At 45.9% G+C, this 18,781-nt stretch overlaps 1 protein-coding gene across 2 annotated transcripts in view; it reads left to right on the forward strand.

Moving 5' to 3' along the window:
- Positions 1 to 18,781, forward strand: part of GLT6D1 (glycosyltransferase 6 domain containing 1) — a 70,809-nt gene that overhangs the window by 41,929 nt on the left and 10,099 nt on the right. For both annotated transcript variants that reach the window (XM_084821273.1, XM_084821274.1), the window contains exons 5-6: positions 1,551 to 1,622; positions 3,825 to 3,884. In XM_084821273.1, the coding sequence (XP_084677399.1) occupies positions 1,551 to 1,622; positions 3,825 to 3,884 (132 nt within the window). The remainder of the gene's footprint in view (positions 1 to 1,550; positions 1,623 to 3,824; positions 3,885 to 18,781) is intronic.

The raw sequence follows: 18,781 nt of genomic DNA on the forward strand, positions 1-18,781 counted from the left end.
ATTTGATGGGTTTGCATTTTAAAGCAAGTTTCCCCAATTCGCACCTCCCAAAACCAACTGCAGACCCAAGTGCAATTTGTGGTCAGAAATCTGTACATTTCCGAGTCTGTGATGCATTCCACACACACACACCAACACAAATGCATTCAACAACATTTGAAAATTGTGCAAAGAAGAAGGCGTGCATTTATAAAATGCGCACAAACGGGTGCATGCGTAGAAAAATCTGTATATTGTGCCCAGTTTTTAAAATGTGCACAAAAATAAGTATGAATTTCTGTGTGGTGGGAAGGGGCAGGAATAGCTTGCATGGAACCAGGATGGACACAGTGGAGGCTGGTGGCTCCAATGTCGGTGGGGCAGTGAATCTGCTCCAGGTTTCAGTGAGAACCAGTCAGAACTTTAAAGGAGCTATCCAAGCTGCAAACCAGTCAAAACTCTAAAGGAGCTATCCAAGGTGTTGAACCCTATCCCCCAAAATAGGTGAAGCACTTTGGATAGTGCCTTTAGAGTTCTGACTGGTTCTGACTGAAACCCAGAGTGGATTCACCGCCCTACTGATATCAGAGCCACCAGCCTCCATTGATGGAACAAGCTCAGCTGTGGAAAAATGAACTTGACAGTGGAAAAAATAAGATCTTGTCAGTTGACAAGCTCGAACTTGACAGGGACATGCCCATCTCTGTTGGAAGGGCTAGGACCCATGTGTCTGGAAGCTCCCTTGATCAGTGCATTGATCCATCCTCGACTGGCCGGCAAAAGCAGTCCATGGTCTTTTCCGCCCCACTTCCCAAGTTCTTTTTCACTGGGGACCCCTGGGACCAGCCCCCAAACCTTATGCATGCCAAACATGGGCTGTATTATGCACTACTTCTAGCTAGCTTAAAACGTTGCTTCCAGCAGGGGCATTGCTAGGCACTTGAAACATTCAGGGCCCACACAAATTTGCATAAATTTTACATATGCTAATTTATATCTATATATGCAAATTTAGAAATAATTACTAGGATCCATTTACATTTCACAGAAGGCAAAGCCAGCCAGTTAAATTATCATCCTAATCACCTGAAATAAAAAAAGGTCTTCAATTAACCCACCCCAGATCGTCCCAACAGTATTTCCTCATCAATTGCAATTAACTTGCAATCTGTTGGTATCCCTTCCGCAATTTCTCTCCCTCTCCCACCTCACTCCTTTCTCTTTCCCCCCTGGAGGAAAGTTGCCCCCACGTCACGCAGTTAAACACAGAAGAAAGTGTTCGATAAATATCAATGGAAGTCCTTCTTTTCGTTTCTAAGCTTAATTGCCATTCCAGGAGGGGGATCTTTTGGTGTCTGAGTTCCAGTATGTGGGGATGTGAGGGCTAACTGCAATCCCCCTTGAGAATTGCTCTCTGCATGGCAATTCAACTGAGAAATCTTCCATTGGCATCAGTGGACACTCCGGGTTCTGGGGAATAGATCCGGGGCCTGAGCCCCATGGTCCTAACTGCAGCGACGCCCATGGGTCCCAGGATCTTTGTGTTCGGGGGTTTTTTTCTTTATGTGCAGGATCCTAAAGGCCGCCCAGCGGAAGAACCAAACGGAGCAGTGGCTGGCCATTCCCAACTGGTTTAACTCAAGGTAAGAAGCCCATACAAACCCAAATTGAAACACCTGCACACCCAAGCGGATGGGGCTAAACATGCAAACAGAGCATCCGCGGCTGAGCCTACTCATTCAGCACGTTTGAGCTGATTTGGCCGGCCAGCGAGCGAACACATTGGGTTACCAGCTGCACGCTTCTGCTGTGCCACACCGCGTATGGTCAGAGGTATCCTTCACACGTTCCAGGTCCCAGTGACAAAACTAGAAACCGATTCTGGGGAGAGAGCTCTGGAACAAATGAAGGGCGCGAGGGAGCTCATGAAGGGTGCTGTGTGTGCGGGCAGCTCCCACAAGACAGGAGAGGCCCCCTCCTCCTCAAGGGAAGCAATGCTGTAGCGTAGGGGACAGCGGTAGTGCTTTGCATGTAGAAGGTCCCTGGTTCGATTCCTGGAAGCATCTCCAGGGAGGGCTGGGAAAGAATCCTGCCTGGAACCCTGGAAAGCCACTGCTGCCAGTCAGTGTTGACAAAACTGGGCTAGATGGACTGGGTCTGTCTAAGGCAGCTTCCTCTGCTCCTAATGAATGCAGCATCATTTCTGCCAGGGATGACAGGATTGAACTACACACCCCATTCTCCCTGGCGGAAATTTATTATTGTGGTGGTGGTGGTGGAGGTTATATCTTACCTTTTTTCCTCTTACAAGGAACCCAAGGAGGCTTACATGGTCCTCCTGCTGTCCATTTTATCCTCACAACAACGGGGGTTAGCCTGAGAGTCAGTAGGTCAGTAGAGTCAGTTTGCACCGTCACCGCAGCCCGGCATGGCTTATTTAAGCCGCGGTGGGCTGCGGTATGTGCCGGTGGCCATTCTGAATATTCAGTCCCCAGCAGGGAGGCTGCCAGGGTTTGCCATGTCGTCCAAACCCACGCAGCAGGTGTGGTTGGAGGGGGAAACAACCCTCCAGTAACCCTACAACAGGCCATGGGTTATTGAAGGGTTGTTTTCCTCTTCAGCAAGCCCTGCCGCCTTGTTGATGACATGAGTAGGCACCCTGGACCCCACAGGTGCTGTGGCTCATCATGGCCTAAATAAGCCACAGTGGGCTGCAGTGATCAGGCAGTCCAGGTCAGTGAGTGGGCTAAAGTAACCCAGCAAGCCTCATGGCTGAGTGGGGACTTGAACCCAGGTCTCTCAAGTCCCAGTCCAGTGCTCTAACCATTACACTACACTGGCTCTCATTGCTGCGAGTATCACTTGCAACCAATGAGAGTCTTTCAGGCCTCATCACCATTGCTTGGACCTGGAAACTGAAGTGTTATGACTCGCATTGTGTCGCCCCTGTGTGTGTCCGCCCCCTGCCCAGCACTGCCATCAGCAACCTTGCATCCACATTCTGAGCCAGGTGCGGCTTCCAAGGCTGTTGCAGTTTGTGCCCAGTCATCCAGTCTGGATGTAACTGAGCTACAATTCATTGCAGCTAGAAGAATAGCCATCTTTCATTCAAATAGGCTCTTGGTATTTGGGGGGGAAAGAAGCCAACACAGAAACAGAGAATTCCCAATGATGTTGTTGGCAGCCTTTCTAGTGCATTCCTTCTGTCTTTTTTCCAGAACTGATTTGAGATGATTTTTTTAAAAATTCACAGTTGCACCAGTACACTGTCCACAGCTGCCGAGTCTTTTGAAACTCCTGCGCTATCATTAGTAGCTTCCTTCTTGTCACTTTGTTTTTAAAGCAGCTACTTAGTCGCTTCCTGTTTGCCTGTGACCAGCTATGGCATTCTTGAAGTGGCCCTTACTCAGTCAGTTCCTGTGCATAAAAAAATAAGAGTTTGGGGTTTGTGGAGGAGGAGGAGGAGGAGGAGGAAAGAGAATTTATTCTGGCCATTTAAAAAAAGGGAAACTAGGAATCATCTGAATAGCAGTAAGCTACTAATTAAAGAACAGCTGCAGTTGGAAGGGGGAAGCAGGACCAGACCTAACTGTGAGTAAACCTTAGAAGGAACCTTGGTTAAATGGGACCTAATTCTGAGTAAACTTGGCCATGTGGGTTAGGCTTTGCTGAATAAAACAGCCCTCTATTAAGTGCCACATGGGGCCACCATTTTAATCCCACTTCCATCCAATTTTGGAAGAGCAATGCCTCAGCAGTACTGAGGGCTCCTTGTGTGGAAGCAACCTTTAACTGCAAGTGGGAAGTGTGACCAATTCTGTTTCCTGTCATCTCTTTTATTACAGGCATGAATATGCCAATAAGGAACCCAAGGAGCTAGCACTGACAGACTGGTTTGATCCACGGTAAGAAATACATTTGGAACCGGGGGGGGGGGGAGATCATGGCACAAAACCTTAACCCCAGCTAAGGAGGAGTTCATCCAGTTTCACCCGCTGTCTTGGAAAGCTGGTGCCATGATTAAGCAGAAGGGTCTGTGGCCCAGAAAGCTTCCCGGTGTTCACCTCCTTCGTCTCACCCATGAATCTACTGTGGCCTTTGGCAAGCCACCAATGTCATCACTGGTGCTGTGCCAAATCTTTCCCCCTGTTTTGGGAACTTTTTCTCTCCCTATGGAAGAGGCATCATTTTTTCTGCCTCTTTCACAGGGAGAGGGGGCATTTCAGAGAATCTTCTCCTTTGGGGATGGGGATGGGGTTTCCACGTACCTATTTAAGGGTAGGAGATTCTTGAGGGGTCTACTTTCTATTTTTTTAAAAACACCCCCTGCACTTGCAGGAGCCTAGGACTCTTCTCCAGCCCGGCAGTCCTTTCTGAATTCTCAGGAGACCATGTGACCTCCCCCTCTCCAATAGACTTTCAGGAAGAACTCCTGAAGAGGAGAAAACTCTCCAAAATTCTCTCCTCTCCCAGCTCTTTCACCAGCGGTTTTGTTTTGCCCCTGCCCCCCTGAAATTCTGAAAATGGAAGAATAGAAATTTTCGGCACAGCATTAGTCATAACCCTCCCACCTGATTCTGCAATATGGGGTAATACCAGCCAACCTTACCGGGTTGTTGTTGAAATAATGCAAGGAAAGCCTTTGGGACGATGATGAGTAGCGAGTGACCACAGCATACCACACAGCTTCCGAGAGGCAGACCACACTCCCAACGGAAGGACAACATATGGAGTCCAGCAGCCCCACACTGGTAATGGGGTAGACTGCTTCTACGTGTATCGATTTCATTCCTCCTAGCTGTCATCATTTTTATCAACTGCCAATCTACTCATCCACCATGAATTGATGTAGCTGCTTGTGACCATGACTGTTTCAGCAAACAGTGACTTCTAGAAGCTAATACAGGGCAGGGGCGTTCAACCTCTTTCAGCACAAGGGTCACATTCCATTTTGGAGACAATCTGGGGGACTGCTTTCTGGTGGTGGGCAGGGCCAAAAGAAAGAGGGTTGTGCCCAGAATACCAAAACCATCAGCCTATTTTAGCTTAAAGCACTTACTGCCAGTAATGAAGAGGCATTTGCACAAAAGCCAGAAACCCACCAGATGCTTGGTGGTCAGGGGAAAGGGGTGGGGCTGTGGAAGTGGGTGGGGAACCTCAGAGGGACAGATTTGGCCCATGGGCTTGAGGTTCAACACCTCTGATATAGAGGCTGCATTTAATATTTCCATTTACTTACCCCAAATGGAGACCTAAGAGAGCTTCAGCTATTGCGCAGTATAAAAATGGGATAAATAAACATTAAGTTAACCCTCTTGCCAACCTGTGACAGTAGAATGAATGGGATTTTAGGAGTTTGCCATCTAGTTGTATGGGTTTTGGTTCCCTGAAGAGGTTTGAAGAGCTACTAAGCAATTCAGTAACTATACTTATGGTGCCTGGACCTTTTCCCCTTGCTGCCTGAGATAAATCCCTCCCCAGCTCCCATTTCTGCTGGGTTAATGCTGGAAAAGTTCTCCGTTCAGTTCCATTTTACTGTTTATAACCATAGGTCATCATAATATAACAGAAAACAAATATCCAGAATATTACAAAAGTAAAAACAGACAAATTACACAGGGATCATTCAGAGTTGACAAACTAAAATTCATGATAGCAATTCCCCAATACTCATTTCCAGTTTTTATAAATGTGTCTCTTAACCAAACCAAAGTAAAACATACAAGGCCAAAATTAAATGTTAAACAATCAATTTTCTCTGACACAATTATGGTGAGGACTGTTGAGGACTTTAGCAAATGCCACGAGGAAAGAGGCCATATCTTATCAAGATCTTTATGTCCTTGTTGTAAAGCGAAGGGTTTGCCTTCTGGCAAAGTGACCAGTTTGTTCCCATTTGTTAGCAAGCCAATGGGATATTTTTCCCTAATGTCTTGCATCAAAGAACAATTTAACAAATACTGAGGAAGGCCCTCCTCGGCCTCATCTCAACCACAATGACAAAAACTCAAGTGATCAGGTGTCTCGGCTTGAGAAGGTTCAACAGGGCTGCTAGCAATCCTAGATTGGGACACCCAAAAAAGTCTGTGACTCACGAGATGCATGAGAGATAAGAATCACTCCACAATCTCTTGCAAGTCAAGAACAGTTTCCCCACAAAACAGTCATTTGAGCCTGCCATGCAAGAACAGGTCCTTGCTCAACCTGTTGCATCAGAAGCTCTTCCAGAAACAAGCCAGACAGATTCTACATTGCGTTATTTGACCAAAAGTTGTTTCTGGGCTTGACAGGTGGCTCTTTATTTCCTTTGGTTTGCTGTATAATGAGGTTTACTAAGAACATCAGAGGAGCCCTGCTGGCTCTGGTCAAGGATTCATCTAGGGGTCATGAAGAGTCGGACACAACTTAATGACTGAACAACAATTCATGGATCACTGCCTTGTTGTGGCGAAGGGGCTTGCGTAACTCAGTGAAGCCATAAGCTATGCCATGCAGGGCCACCCAAGATGGACAGGTCATGGAGGAGAGTTCTGACAAAATGTGGTCCACTGGAGAAGGAAATGGCAACCCACTCCAGTATTCCTGCCAAGAAAACACCATGGAACGTATCACAAGGCTAAAAGAGATGACGCCGGAAGATGAGCCCCTCAGGTCAGTAGGTGTCCAGTATACTACTGGGGAAGAGCAGAGGGCATTTCCAAGTAGCACCAGAAAGAATGAAGTGGCTGGGCCAAAGCCGAAAGGACACTCAGCTGTGGATGTGTCTGGTGGTGAAAAGAACGTCCGATGCTGTAAAGAACAATATTGTTTAGGAACCTGGAATGTCAGATCAATGAATGTAAGCTGGAGGTGGTCAAACATGAGATGGCAAGATTGAACATTGACATCTTGGGAATCAGCAAACTAAAATGGACAAGCATGGGCAAATTTAATTCAGGTGACCATTATATCTACTACTGTGGGCAAGAATCCCTTAGAAGAAATGGAGTAGCACTCATAGTCAACAAAAGGGTGGGAAAAGCAGTACTGGGGTACAATCTCAAAAACGATAGAATGATCTCAGTACGAATCCAAGGCAAACCATTCAACACCACAGTAATTCAAGTCTATGCCCCAACCACTGAGGCCAAAGAAGCTGAGGTTGATCGGTTCCATGAAGACCTCCAACACCTTCTAGAACTAACACCAAAAAAAGATGTCCTCTTCATCACAGGGGATTGGAATGCTAAAGTAGGAAGTCAAGAAATAACTGGGATAACAGGCAAGCATGGCCTTGGTGTACAAAATGAAGCAGGACAAAGGCTAATAGAGTTTTGCCAAGAGAACACGCTGATCATAGCAAACACTCTTTTCCAACAGCACAAGAGGCGACATTACACATGGACATCACTAGATGGTCAATATCGAAATCAGATTGATTATGTCCTTTGCAGCCAAAGATGGAGAAGCTCTATACAGTCAGTAAAAACAAGACCTGGAGCTGACGGTGGCTCAGATCATGAGCTTCTTGTTGCTAAATTTCGGCTGAAATTGAAGAACGTAGGGAAAACCACTAAACCATTCAGGTATGACCTAAATCATATCCCTTATGAATATACAGTGGAGGTGAGGAATAGATTTCAGGGATTAGACCTGATAGACAGAGTGCCTGAGGAACTATGGACAGAGGTCCATAACATTGTTCAGGAGGCAGCAACTCAATCCATCCCAAAGAAAAAGAAATGCAAGAAAACAAAGTGGCTGTCTGATGAGGCGTTACAAGTAGCTGAGGGAAGAAGGGAAGTAAAAAGCAAGGGAGAAAGGGGAAGGTATATCCAACTGAATACCGAGTTCCAGAGAATAGCCAGGAGAGACAAGAAGGCCTTCTTAAATGAACAATGCAAAGAAATCGAGGAAAACAATAGAATGGGAAAGACTAGAGATCTTTTCAAGAAAATCGGAGATCTCAAGGGAACGTTTTGTGCAAAGACGGGCATGATAAAGGACAAAGAAGGCAGGGACCTAACAGAAGCAGATGAGATTAAGAAGAGGTGGAAAGAATACACAGAAGAACTATGCAGGGAAGATCTTAATGTCCCTGATAGTCATGTTAGTGCGGTCACTGAACTTGAGCTGGACATCCTAGAGAGTAAAGTCAAGTGGGCCTTAGGAAGCATTACTAACAACAAAGCTAGCGGAGATGACAGTATTCCAGCTGAGCTATTTAAGATCCTAAAAGATGATGCTGTTAAAGTGCTGCACTCAATATGCCAACACATTTGGAACACTCAACAGTGGCCACAAGACTGGAAAAGGTCAGTTTACATTTCAATCCCACAGAAGGGCAATGCCAAACAGTGTTCAAACTACCGTACAATTGCACTCATTTCATATGCCAGCAAGGTTATGCTCAAAATCCTACAAGCTAGGCTTCATCAGTATGTGAACCGAGAACTACCAGAAGTACAAGCGGGGTTTCGAAGAGGCTTAGGAACTAGAGATCAAATTGCCAACATTCGCTGGATCATGGAGAAAACAAGAGAATTCCAGAACAACATCTATTTCTGCTTCATTGACTACGATACAATACGATACTTTATTGCTTAAAGCCATAGGCCACCACAATGTACAATAAAAAGAGAGAGAAAGAGAGAGAGAGAAACAGTACAGTCACATATTTGTATATACATAAATTCATACATCCAACAGAATCATCCCTAGTAGGCTGTTTGGGCTTTGGCATGTATTTTCCTTGCTGCCAAGGCAAATTTTGCTACCTGGGCAGTGGTGAAAGCTTCGGTGCCAGAAAGAAGGACACATATCTGTTCTAAAGGTGTTCTATTTAGGAGGCTCTGGGAAATAATGGCAAGAAATTTATGCCTAGGATGGCCATAGAGAGGGCATCTTAGTATGTAATGAGAGACATCCTCAGCCTCCCCAGAGCCACAGATACAGAGTCTCTGATGGACTGGGGTATTGTCAAATCTTCCCTCCAAGAAGGCAGAAGGCATGCATTGTAGACACAATGCTGTAAATTATTTCCATAAGTGAGGCACAGTCAGAGTTGTAAAGTAACTCTCCAGACCAAATGACGTCTTATATAATGGGTACCAGCAAGAGTAAGGCATTTGTGAGATTGTAACCAAATCCATCCAATTAGAATAAAGATAATTTTTTTCTTTAAGCCTCTTCTTTACTCTGTCAGAAGGGAAAGAAGGAAAGGACTCAGTATCAATTCCATACGCTTGCAACATAGGTTTGGTCAGGTTTACCCAAGACTTTTGGGATGGGGTCTGAAGTTGCTCTTGAAAGCATTTTTTTGGAAGGCGGGAATCACTCATATGGGTCAACTTGAGCCAATACAAAGCGAGAGCAGTGTAAATAGATGTTTTAACTGAAATCAATCCTACTTCTGCCCTTAGAAGGGCCCCAGCTGTACTCTGGGGGACAGTTAAGAGAGATCTCATAAAAGAGTTCTGAACCACCTCAAAAACAGAGGCATTCGTGTATCCCCATACCTCAGCCCCATACGTCAGTTGTGAAACTACCTTCTTCTGAAATATCTCAACTGCAGCGGCAACCAAACTTCCCCCTTGTGATCGAGAGAACTGAAGGAGAGATTGAGTAGACTGGGATGATTTCAGCTTAATTACATCTAGATGTTGTCTCTATGAAAGTCGGGCATTGAAATTAAGGCCCAAATATCTAAAGTTGTTCATTTGTTCAAGGGATTCATTGTCCAACTTCCACATATGTGTTTTCCTTTTCTTCCCAAATACTACAATTTTACTCTTAGCATAGTTAATAGACAAATGCTCTCTTGTGCAAAATGTACTCAACTTTCTCAAGAGCCTTCGCATACCAATTAATGTAGTGGAAATCATTGCGATATCATCCGCATATAGGAGGACTGAGAGTTTAACGTCCTGAATAGAAGCTGGGAAGCATTCCAAATCACTCAGTTCTTGTACAATGCTTTTAATATAAAAATTAAAAAGAAAAGGGGCCAATAAACATCCCTGATGCACTCCTTTATCAGTCGGGATGCTTTCTGATAACAATCCATTCGCCCCCAGCCTAACTCTAAGAGTAGTGTCAGAGTGAAGCATTTGGATTAAAAGAAGCAGCCTTCTATCAATGTTTGTGGCAGATAGCTTTTGCCACAAACGATCTCTATCTACATGGTCAAAGGCTGAACTAAAATCCACAAAAGTAACAAATAACTCTTTTCTATTCTGCTGAGAATATTTCTGTATTAGGTGATGAAGAACAAAACACTGGTCTATTCTAGATTTCCCCCTTGCAAACCCGGCCTGTTCTTCAGCTAAGATCAAGTTTTCAGCTGCCCATGACTCTAATTTGTGTAAAAGATATTTAGTATATAATTTTGAAACAACATTAAGCAGACTGATTGGTTTAAAATTATTTGGATCTGCTTTAGAGCCTCTCTTGTGAATAGGAACAACAACGCTCACTTCCCAGCACTGGGGGATTTTTCCATGCTGGTTTATATAAGTAAACATTTTAGCAAGAATTGGGCACCACCAAGTAGAATTAGATCTAAACAATTCACCAGGAAGCATATCCTCTCCAGGGGCCTTTTTAGGAGGCAGGGAGGCAATCAAATCATGCACTTCATCCCAGGTTACTGGTTCCCAATCAGGGCAGGAAGAGAAAGACAAAAAATCCCTGCGGTGAAGGGGATCAGATGGGGGCTCAACAAAAGATTGCCTAAACAAGGCTGAAAAGTGAGCTTGCCACTGTGAGGAAGTAATTTGATTATCAATAGAGCCATGATGTCTCCTTGTCCCTTTTGTCACTAACATCCAGAATCTAGTTGAATCTCTTTCTAGAATTGCCAGCCCTAGCTCCATCCAGGATTGTCGTACATACTCGTTCTTTTTCTGGCACAGGAGATTTTTATACTCTTTGCGCAAGCTGATGTACACAGTAAAATTTTCTAAGGAGTCTTCTTGCCTCAATCTCCTGATTGCTCCTGCCAGCCTACGTTTCTGGGCAGTGCACTGTTTATCAAACCAGCCTTGACTAGGGTGCAGGCCTGGAAAAGGAGCTTTAGTAGTGACCACAAATGGTCTGAGTTCTTTCACTATTTTCCCATAAGTTCCCAGGGGGTCCAGAGAGGTAAAAAATTCCTCTCTCAAAGATAACATCTTGGGGGTTGCTATAAATAAATCTATTTCTTCTTGCAGCTTCCCATTCCATCAGTCTTTTTTCTCCCTGGGTTATTAAATTATTTGCAGAAGTGAAAACGAGGGGAACTTTTCCAGTTGGTAACGATAGACACATCTGAATTGGCATGTGATCACTCTCTGGTCTAGTAAGGACTTTAAAATTGTTGAAAAAGAATAGAGCCGATTGTGAGAGGATCATAAAATCTATCACACTCCTGCCCCTTGGGCCAATATATGTATATAAGTTCGAATCTGGGTCTATATCTGTCCCATTACAGATATATAAGTGAAACTTAACAACAAGAGCAAAGAGGAATTTTGGGGGCTTTATTAAGCCCCAAATCCTTAGAATTTCTAGTAGGGAGAGAAGCTAGACTGTCTGGAGTAAGTCCCATTTTCTCACCAATTTTACAGTTGTTTTGTCCTATTCAAGCATTCATACCACCTGCTATCAAGATTTTGGGGTCAGCCTGTATTTCAAATAGGGTGGAGAGGACCCGATCAAGTTCATTCCATATGGAGGTATCTTCATACTTTCAATTCTGCGGGGGAGAATATACATTTACTAAAAAAAAAAGTCAGACCTGAAGGCCAATCCACCTGAAGAATTAAGATGTTACTACTATCACTTACATCAAGCTGTAAAATATTTGGGTTGTTATCCACTAAAACCATAGTCGCTAAACCGCCCTGGGCATGGCCTCTACTATCTGATTTGCTAGCTGGTTGGGTATACACAAGGTATCCTGGAAAAGTGGGAACAGTCGTAGTGGTAGCCCAGGTTTCTTGAATAAAAAAAACTTCAAACTGAGTGCAATTTTTTTTTAAATTCTCATCTACCAGCTTGGAGGCCCATGCTGCAACATTCCAAGAGAGTAATCTAATAGAAATAGCAGTGCCAACCTGTGGAGAGGAAGATAGTCAGCATGGACCAGCCCTCTTCATGCTGACAGCAGCTTGTTTGTGGAGTCCTGTTGCTTCAGATATAATTCTGCTATCCCTATCTCCACATGGCCTGTCTATTGCTGGGGTCTGAGAGGGTGGAGTTGACCGCTGTTCACATGCGCATTCTAGCCCTATGAAGTGTCCGTCAGCTATACAGTTCTGTGCTGCATGGTTTGAAGGTGTTTGAAGGTGGGGTGGGACAGTGGCCCTTTTTTCCAGAGGCTGTGCAGGAAGGCGGGGTGGTAAATTTATTTGTGCTGTAACTTTTTGAAGTTTGGTTTGAAAGAATCTCAGTTCAGTAAAATTTGATTTTCCTAAAGAGGTGAACTTGAGAGGCTCAATAGCAGAAAGTGGCAAGGAGGATGGTGTCAGACAGTGCTGCGGCTGTATTGCGATTTGCTCATCTGCAGCCTTTTTCTCCAAGGAGTTTAAATTAGATGGTTTCAGTAATCCTGTGTAGCTGATATCATCTGATTGTAGAGCTGGAACCTGAAGAGGCATTTGCGAAGGGTCCAAAGCAGGGTGGCCTTCGGCTAATCTTTTCAACAGTGCCTGGAGCCTGGTAGTGATTGACTGTTGTTCCATTACTGGCAGGTCATAGAATGTATCAATTAAAGCTTCTTCTTCAGGTATCACAGAGGTAAATGGTTGTTCAATTGGAGAGAATTCTTCACCAGAGTCTATATCATAGTGGCTCTCAGTCCAGTGGGCCATACAGAGAGGGTTCTTATTCGTATGCCTGGTAAAATCTAACTCTTTGACTCTAATCTTATTATCATCATGATCTAGATTTATTAAATTGTTAGAGTCAAAGTTTATCAGAGTTGACTGTTTTTTTACAAAGGGGGTCAGAGTCAGGAGGGCCTCTTGTCTATAGGTGTCAGTATGCTGACATTTCACAGACAATCCTTCAATCAAAGGTTGGGTCCAGGTGTTTAAAAAATGTCTTTTCACCTGTATCCCAACATTGGCAAAAGCCCCCCTATATGTGAGGATAGAGTGCACAGTGGAGGTTTTAGTGAAGGTTATTTTTATCCCAAAATTAGGGTAGTCAAAGGACAGAGGAACTAGAGATCAAATCACCAACATTCGCTGCATCATGGAGAAAGTAAGAGAATTCCAGAAAAACGTCTATTTCTGCTTCATTGACTACGCTAAAGCCTTTGATTGTGTGGATCACAACAAACTCTGGCAAATTCTTAAAGAGATGGGAGTACCAGACCACCTTACCTGTCTCCTGAGAAACCTGTACGAGGGTCCAGAAGCAACAGTAAGAACCAGACATGGAACAACCGATTGGTTCAAAATTGGGAAAGGAGTACGACAAGGCTGCATATTGTCGCCCTGCTTATTTAATTTATATGCAGAGTACATCTTGAGAAACGCCGGGTTGGATGAGTCACAGGTCGGAATTAAGATTGCCGGGAGAATTATCAACAACCTCGGATATGCAGACGATACCACCCTAATGGCAGAAAGCGAAGAGGATCTAAATAGCCTCTTGTTGGGGGTGAAAGTGGAGAGTGCAAAAGCTGGTTTGAAACTCAACATTAAAAAAACTAAGATCATGGCATCTGGCCCCATCACTTCCTGGCATGTAGAAGGGGAAGAAATGGAAGCAGTGACAGATTTTACTTTCTTGGGCTCCAAGATCACCGCAGACGGTGACTGTAGCCATGAAATTAAAAGACGCTTGCTCCTTGGGAGGAAAGCTATGGCACACCTAGATAGCATAGTAAGAAGCACAGACATCACCTTGCCGACAAAGGTCCGTATAATCAAAGCTAATGTTTTCCCAGTAGCAACATATGGCTGTGAGAGCTGGACTATAAGGAAGGCTGAGTGCCAAAGAATTGATGCCTTCGAACTGTGGTGCTGGAGAAGACTCTTACGAGTCCAAGGAGGTCAAATCAGTCAATCCTAAAGGAAATCAACCCTGAGTGCTCATTGGAAGGACAGATACTGAAGCTGAAGCTCCAATATTTTGGCCACCTAATGCGAAGAGAAAACTCCCTGGAAAAGACCCTGATGCTGGGAAAGACTGAAGGCAACAGGAGAAGGGGGCGGCAGAGGATGAGATGGCTAGATAGCATCACCGATGCAATGAATATGGACTTGAGCACGCTCCGGGAGAGAGCGCAGGACAGGAAGGCCTGGCATGCTATGGTCCAGAGGGTCACGAAGAGTCGGACACGACTGAACGACTGAACAACAACAACATAACATTCCCATCCAAAAGTAGCCGGCCAAATATCTCCAGGAAGGCTGCAGGACTCCCTCAACCAGGGGGTTGAGCCTCTTTCAACCCAAGGGCTGAATTCCATTTCAGAGATGCTTTTTGGGGCCACATTCCCGTGGTGCGCAAGGCCAAGTTCAGAAGGGACAAGGCCAAAAATGCCAGCATATTTTTGGTTGAAGCTCTTCCTGCCTCGGAGAGGCATTTCAGCCTTTCAGAATGGCACAAAAGCCAGGAAACCACCCAGCGATGGGGCCAGCGGGGGGAAACCCAGCCGGCTGGCAGTGCACGTGCCCGCCACGGATTCATCTGATCATCCTGGATGCTCATTGCAAGCTCAAGCTTTGGAGTGCTGCCTCTTAAGTCACCAACACAGCACCATCCAGACACAAGGGAGAAATACGAGCAAATGTTAAGGGGGAGAACCTGAGGCCAACCCCCTCCCCAAACAGGGATGCACGGGGGGCTCTGTCCTGTCTGAGGGAGTTAGGACTGCTCTGCCCAAAAGGATCTCGCGCAGAATGGCTGGTGGCAACGTTCTCTGCTCTTGGCAGCATATGCTGGAGAAACAGTCTGACCCGTTATATGGCAAACCCCTTTCTCATTAGTTTCTTGCCCTGTTCCCCCCACCCCAGTTATATGTATTTCCACCAGTTTGGGGAGGGAGGGGATGGGACAAAGGCCCCTGTGCATCACCATGGGGGGCGTCCACTGTGGAGACCTTATCCTTGCAGGAAGTTCTGCAGGCATACATCTACCTCCGACTGTTTTCCTGCTGGCGGTAGGTCCTGAAACAGGCCAGAGCCGGCTTTGGATCTACTGGATCCAAAACCCCGCTGTTCCCCTGAGACTGAGCCTGGATCATAACCCCTCAGTTTCACCAGCATAGAGCTGGTGTAGCTAATGTCCTCTGTCCCCCTCCCCACTGCACACACACGCACCGCTTTCAGTGGGGCCGGTGAAAGATCCGCCAGGCTGAAAAGCCAGCGCCCAACACTCCAGGGACGAGGGATGATCAACTGAGGCTTGTTCCTGGCAAGACCGAGGCCCTGTGGGCAGGTGCCGCAGATGGGGTGCGCAGCCTGCTCTCGACCAGGCAGCGCTTCCCCTGACAGAGCAGGTGTGCAGCCCGGAGGTGCGCCTCGGCCCAGCCTTGTCCCTGCAGACCCCAGCTGGCCCCCGCAGATAGCAGCACTTCTTACCGGCTTCGGTTGGTTTGCCAGCTATGACTGGTCCTGGGTGGGAGACAGTGTGGCCCCCACGGTTCATGCTCTGGTAAGCTCCCAGCTGGATGGCCATCGTGCATTGTACGTGGGGCTGCCCTGGAAGGCGACGCGTAAGCTTCAGCTCGGGCAGAGTGCGGTGGCCAGGATCGCAACGTGACATGGTGGCGTTGTTTACACCGGTTCCACGCTCATGGGCTGCTTCCGAGACCGCTTCATGGTTCTGGTGCCCGCCTTTAAAGCCCCATCAGGCAGCTTGGGAGCCAAATACCTAAAGGAACGCCCCTCCCTGTACCAGCCAGTCCATGCCTGAAGACTGCTTGAGAAGCTCTCCTCCAAGGATCAGTGGGACATCACCCCACAAGGGAGAACATCTTCTTAATTGTGGCGCACAGCTCGTGGAGCAAGGGAGTGGCACCAACGTTTCATTCTTTTCAGCATGGCAGCATTGAATATGGACTTGAGCACACTCCAGGAGAGAGCGGAGGACAGGAAGGCCCGGCGTGCTGTGGCCCATGGGGTCACGAAGAGTTGGACACGACTTAACGACTGAACAAGAACAACAGGCCGCCCTGGCATTGTATGTGGAAGGGTGGTCTAAAACATTCTAAGAACACAAGAACATCAGAAGAGCCCTGATGCTGGATCAGACCAAGGGTCCATCCAGTCCAGCATTCTGTTCCCACAGTGGCCAACCAGATCTTTACCGGGAACCCACAAGCAGGACATGATTTGTATAAGCGCAGTATGGTATTGGCAGTTTCATTCTCAATTCCTTTTCTAATTATGCCTAACATGGAGTTTGCCTTTTTTACAGCAGCTGCACACTGGGCTGACATTTTCTTCTAGCTCTCCACCACAACCCCAAGATCTCTTTCTTGGCTGGTCACCACTAGCTCAGATCCCATCAGGTTATACTTGAAGTTGGGATTTCTTTTGCCCCAATGTGCATCTCTTTACACTTGCTTACATTGAACTGCATTTGTCATTTGGATGCCCATTTTCCCAGTTTGGAGAGATCCTTTTGGAGCTCCTCACAATCCCTTTTCATTTTAACCACCCTATATTTTCAAATATATTAACAATAAATAAAATGCCTTGTGCAAAAATCAGCTGGCCTCATTCTGTCCTAGGAACAGGTGCTCCAAAATGAGTGTTCTCTCTCTCTCTCTCTCTCTCTCTCTCTCTCTTTCTCATTCGCTCAAAGGATGGGGTGATGAGCATGTACTCAGAAGAGCTGGTTCTGAGCCCAACTTTCAAACATTTTCCCTCAGAGACAGTTGCATGTGCATATGTGTGTTAGCTTCTCCGGGAACACAAGCAGGCTGAAAATAGCCTGCTAAAATTAAACACAGGTCTGGGTAGCTGGAAAAATGGGTTTGTGCCGTTGTTGTTGTTTTAAAAAGTTACATCTTGAAAAGGTTTTCAGAACATCTGGTTCCGATTAGCATTCTGTAAGACAAAAGTTTTGTGTTTGCCGCTCCCCAGCAAAATGTTGAACATGATGTTGGATGCAGCTGTGCCTGAGGTCTCGATTCAGCAAGGAGCCTCCATGTCCACTGAACTGGAGGCCCAGCTGGACACACACAGACCCTGTCAAGGGCCAGGGCTTGATCAGTGGAGAGCAAATGGCCACGTTTATGGGACTTTGTCCCTTTAAAAGGGAGTACGTGGGGCCCACACTGGTCTGGCATCCACACTTTCTTCTGTCCTGGAAATCCTTAAACTCTGTTTGCAGATGTGTGTGGGCTTGAGCTGCGATTTCCTGCTGGGAAGAGCTGTAGCTCAGTGGCAGATCCCCCGCTTCGCATGTAGAAGGTCCCAGGTTTGATCCCAGCAGCTCTAGGTAGGGCAGGAAAAAACCCTGTCTGAAACCCTGGAGAGTCACTGCAGCCAGTCATTGTCAACAATACTGGGCTAGATGGACCCAGGGCCTGACTCTGTATCAGGCAGCTTCTGATGTTCCTATTTAATTCAGCTGTTTTATTCAGAACCATGAGGACTGGAATCTCATTTTATTTCTTGGTAAAGGACAAGGGGCTTCTCTACACCAGGCTTTTATCCTGCCATCAAGATTGCTTAATCATGGAAATTTGCATGTTCTTTACATGACCTCCTCAACCTCCAGGGCCTTTCCCATGCTTTGTGACCATTTCCACAGCTTTATTTGTAATGGGGAAAATGAACTTTTTAAAAATGGTTTGAAATTCCCGTGTAATTACGGAACTTCTTAAAGTTCCATAATTTAACCGTTTAAAAATGGTTCCATAATTTCCGTGTAATTACACAGTTGTGCTGTAACCACAGCTACACCACAGCACCATCTAGTGACTGTATAATGAAACATATAGAACTTGCAGAAAGGAGGTCCCTGGAAATCCCTGGGGAAAAAAGAGGAAGCAGAAGCCCTGGGAATGTTGCAGGATAAAAAGTGTCGGGTAGAGAAGCCCAACAGCTCAGTGGCAGAGCACATGCTTTGCATACGAAACGTCCCATGTTCAGTCTCTGACATCTCCAGGTAGGGCTGGGGAAAACTCCTGTCTGAAACCCTGGAGAGCTGCTGCCAATCTCTGCAGACAATACTGAGCTAGATGGACCAAGGCTCTGACTTGGGATAAGGTAATTGCCTACATTCTTAGAGGGAGAAATGCACTCTTCAGATGCTCCAAGTTGCACATTGCAAGGAGCGAGGGGCGCCAACCTATTTCTTAAGCTCCTGTCCAGTTCCCGGCACATTCTTGTTTGTTTTCCTGCCCTCCTCCAGAGCCCCAAAGCACACCAGCAAACCTGGCAGAACTGCTGGAGCTTGGTGTATTGTATTCCCGGCTCCAGAACGCCCAGTTCAACCCCTCCCTTATAAAAGAATCAAGCTGGACCCCAATATTTACAGGGAGTAAAGGAGGCAGCCTGGACAGGCTAACTGTGAAAGGCCCCCATGACTTGGGATTTCTGTCCTGTGATGATGATTTAAAGGCAGCTTATGTTTATTTATGTAATTTCTTTATTAAATCGATATCCCGCTGTCCCACTCAAAATGGCATTCAAGACAGCGAACAATAATAAAAAAAAACAGATTAAAATCTTATTTCAAACATATCAATACAAATCAAACACAGTTTTAAAAAATAAACGTGGATACAGTCTGTAAAGCACCCTTCCCCAGCCTGGTGTCCTCCAGATGCTTTGGACTACAACTCCCATGATCCCCTCACCATTGGCCATGCTGG

The sequence above is a fragment of the Heloderma suspectum genome, chromosome 14 (assembly GCF_057233095.1).
Source record: "Heloderma suspectum isolate Gila_16-S chromosome 14, 16-S_ref, whole genome shotgun sequence".
In the NCBI taxonomy this organism is placed as follows: Eukaryota; Metazoa; Chordata; class Lepidosauria; order Squamata; family Helodermatidae; genus Heloderma; species Heloderma suspectum.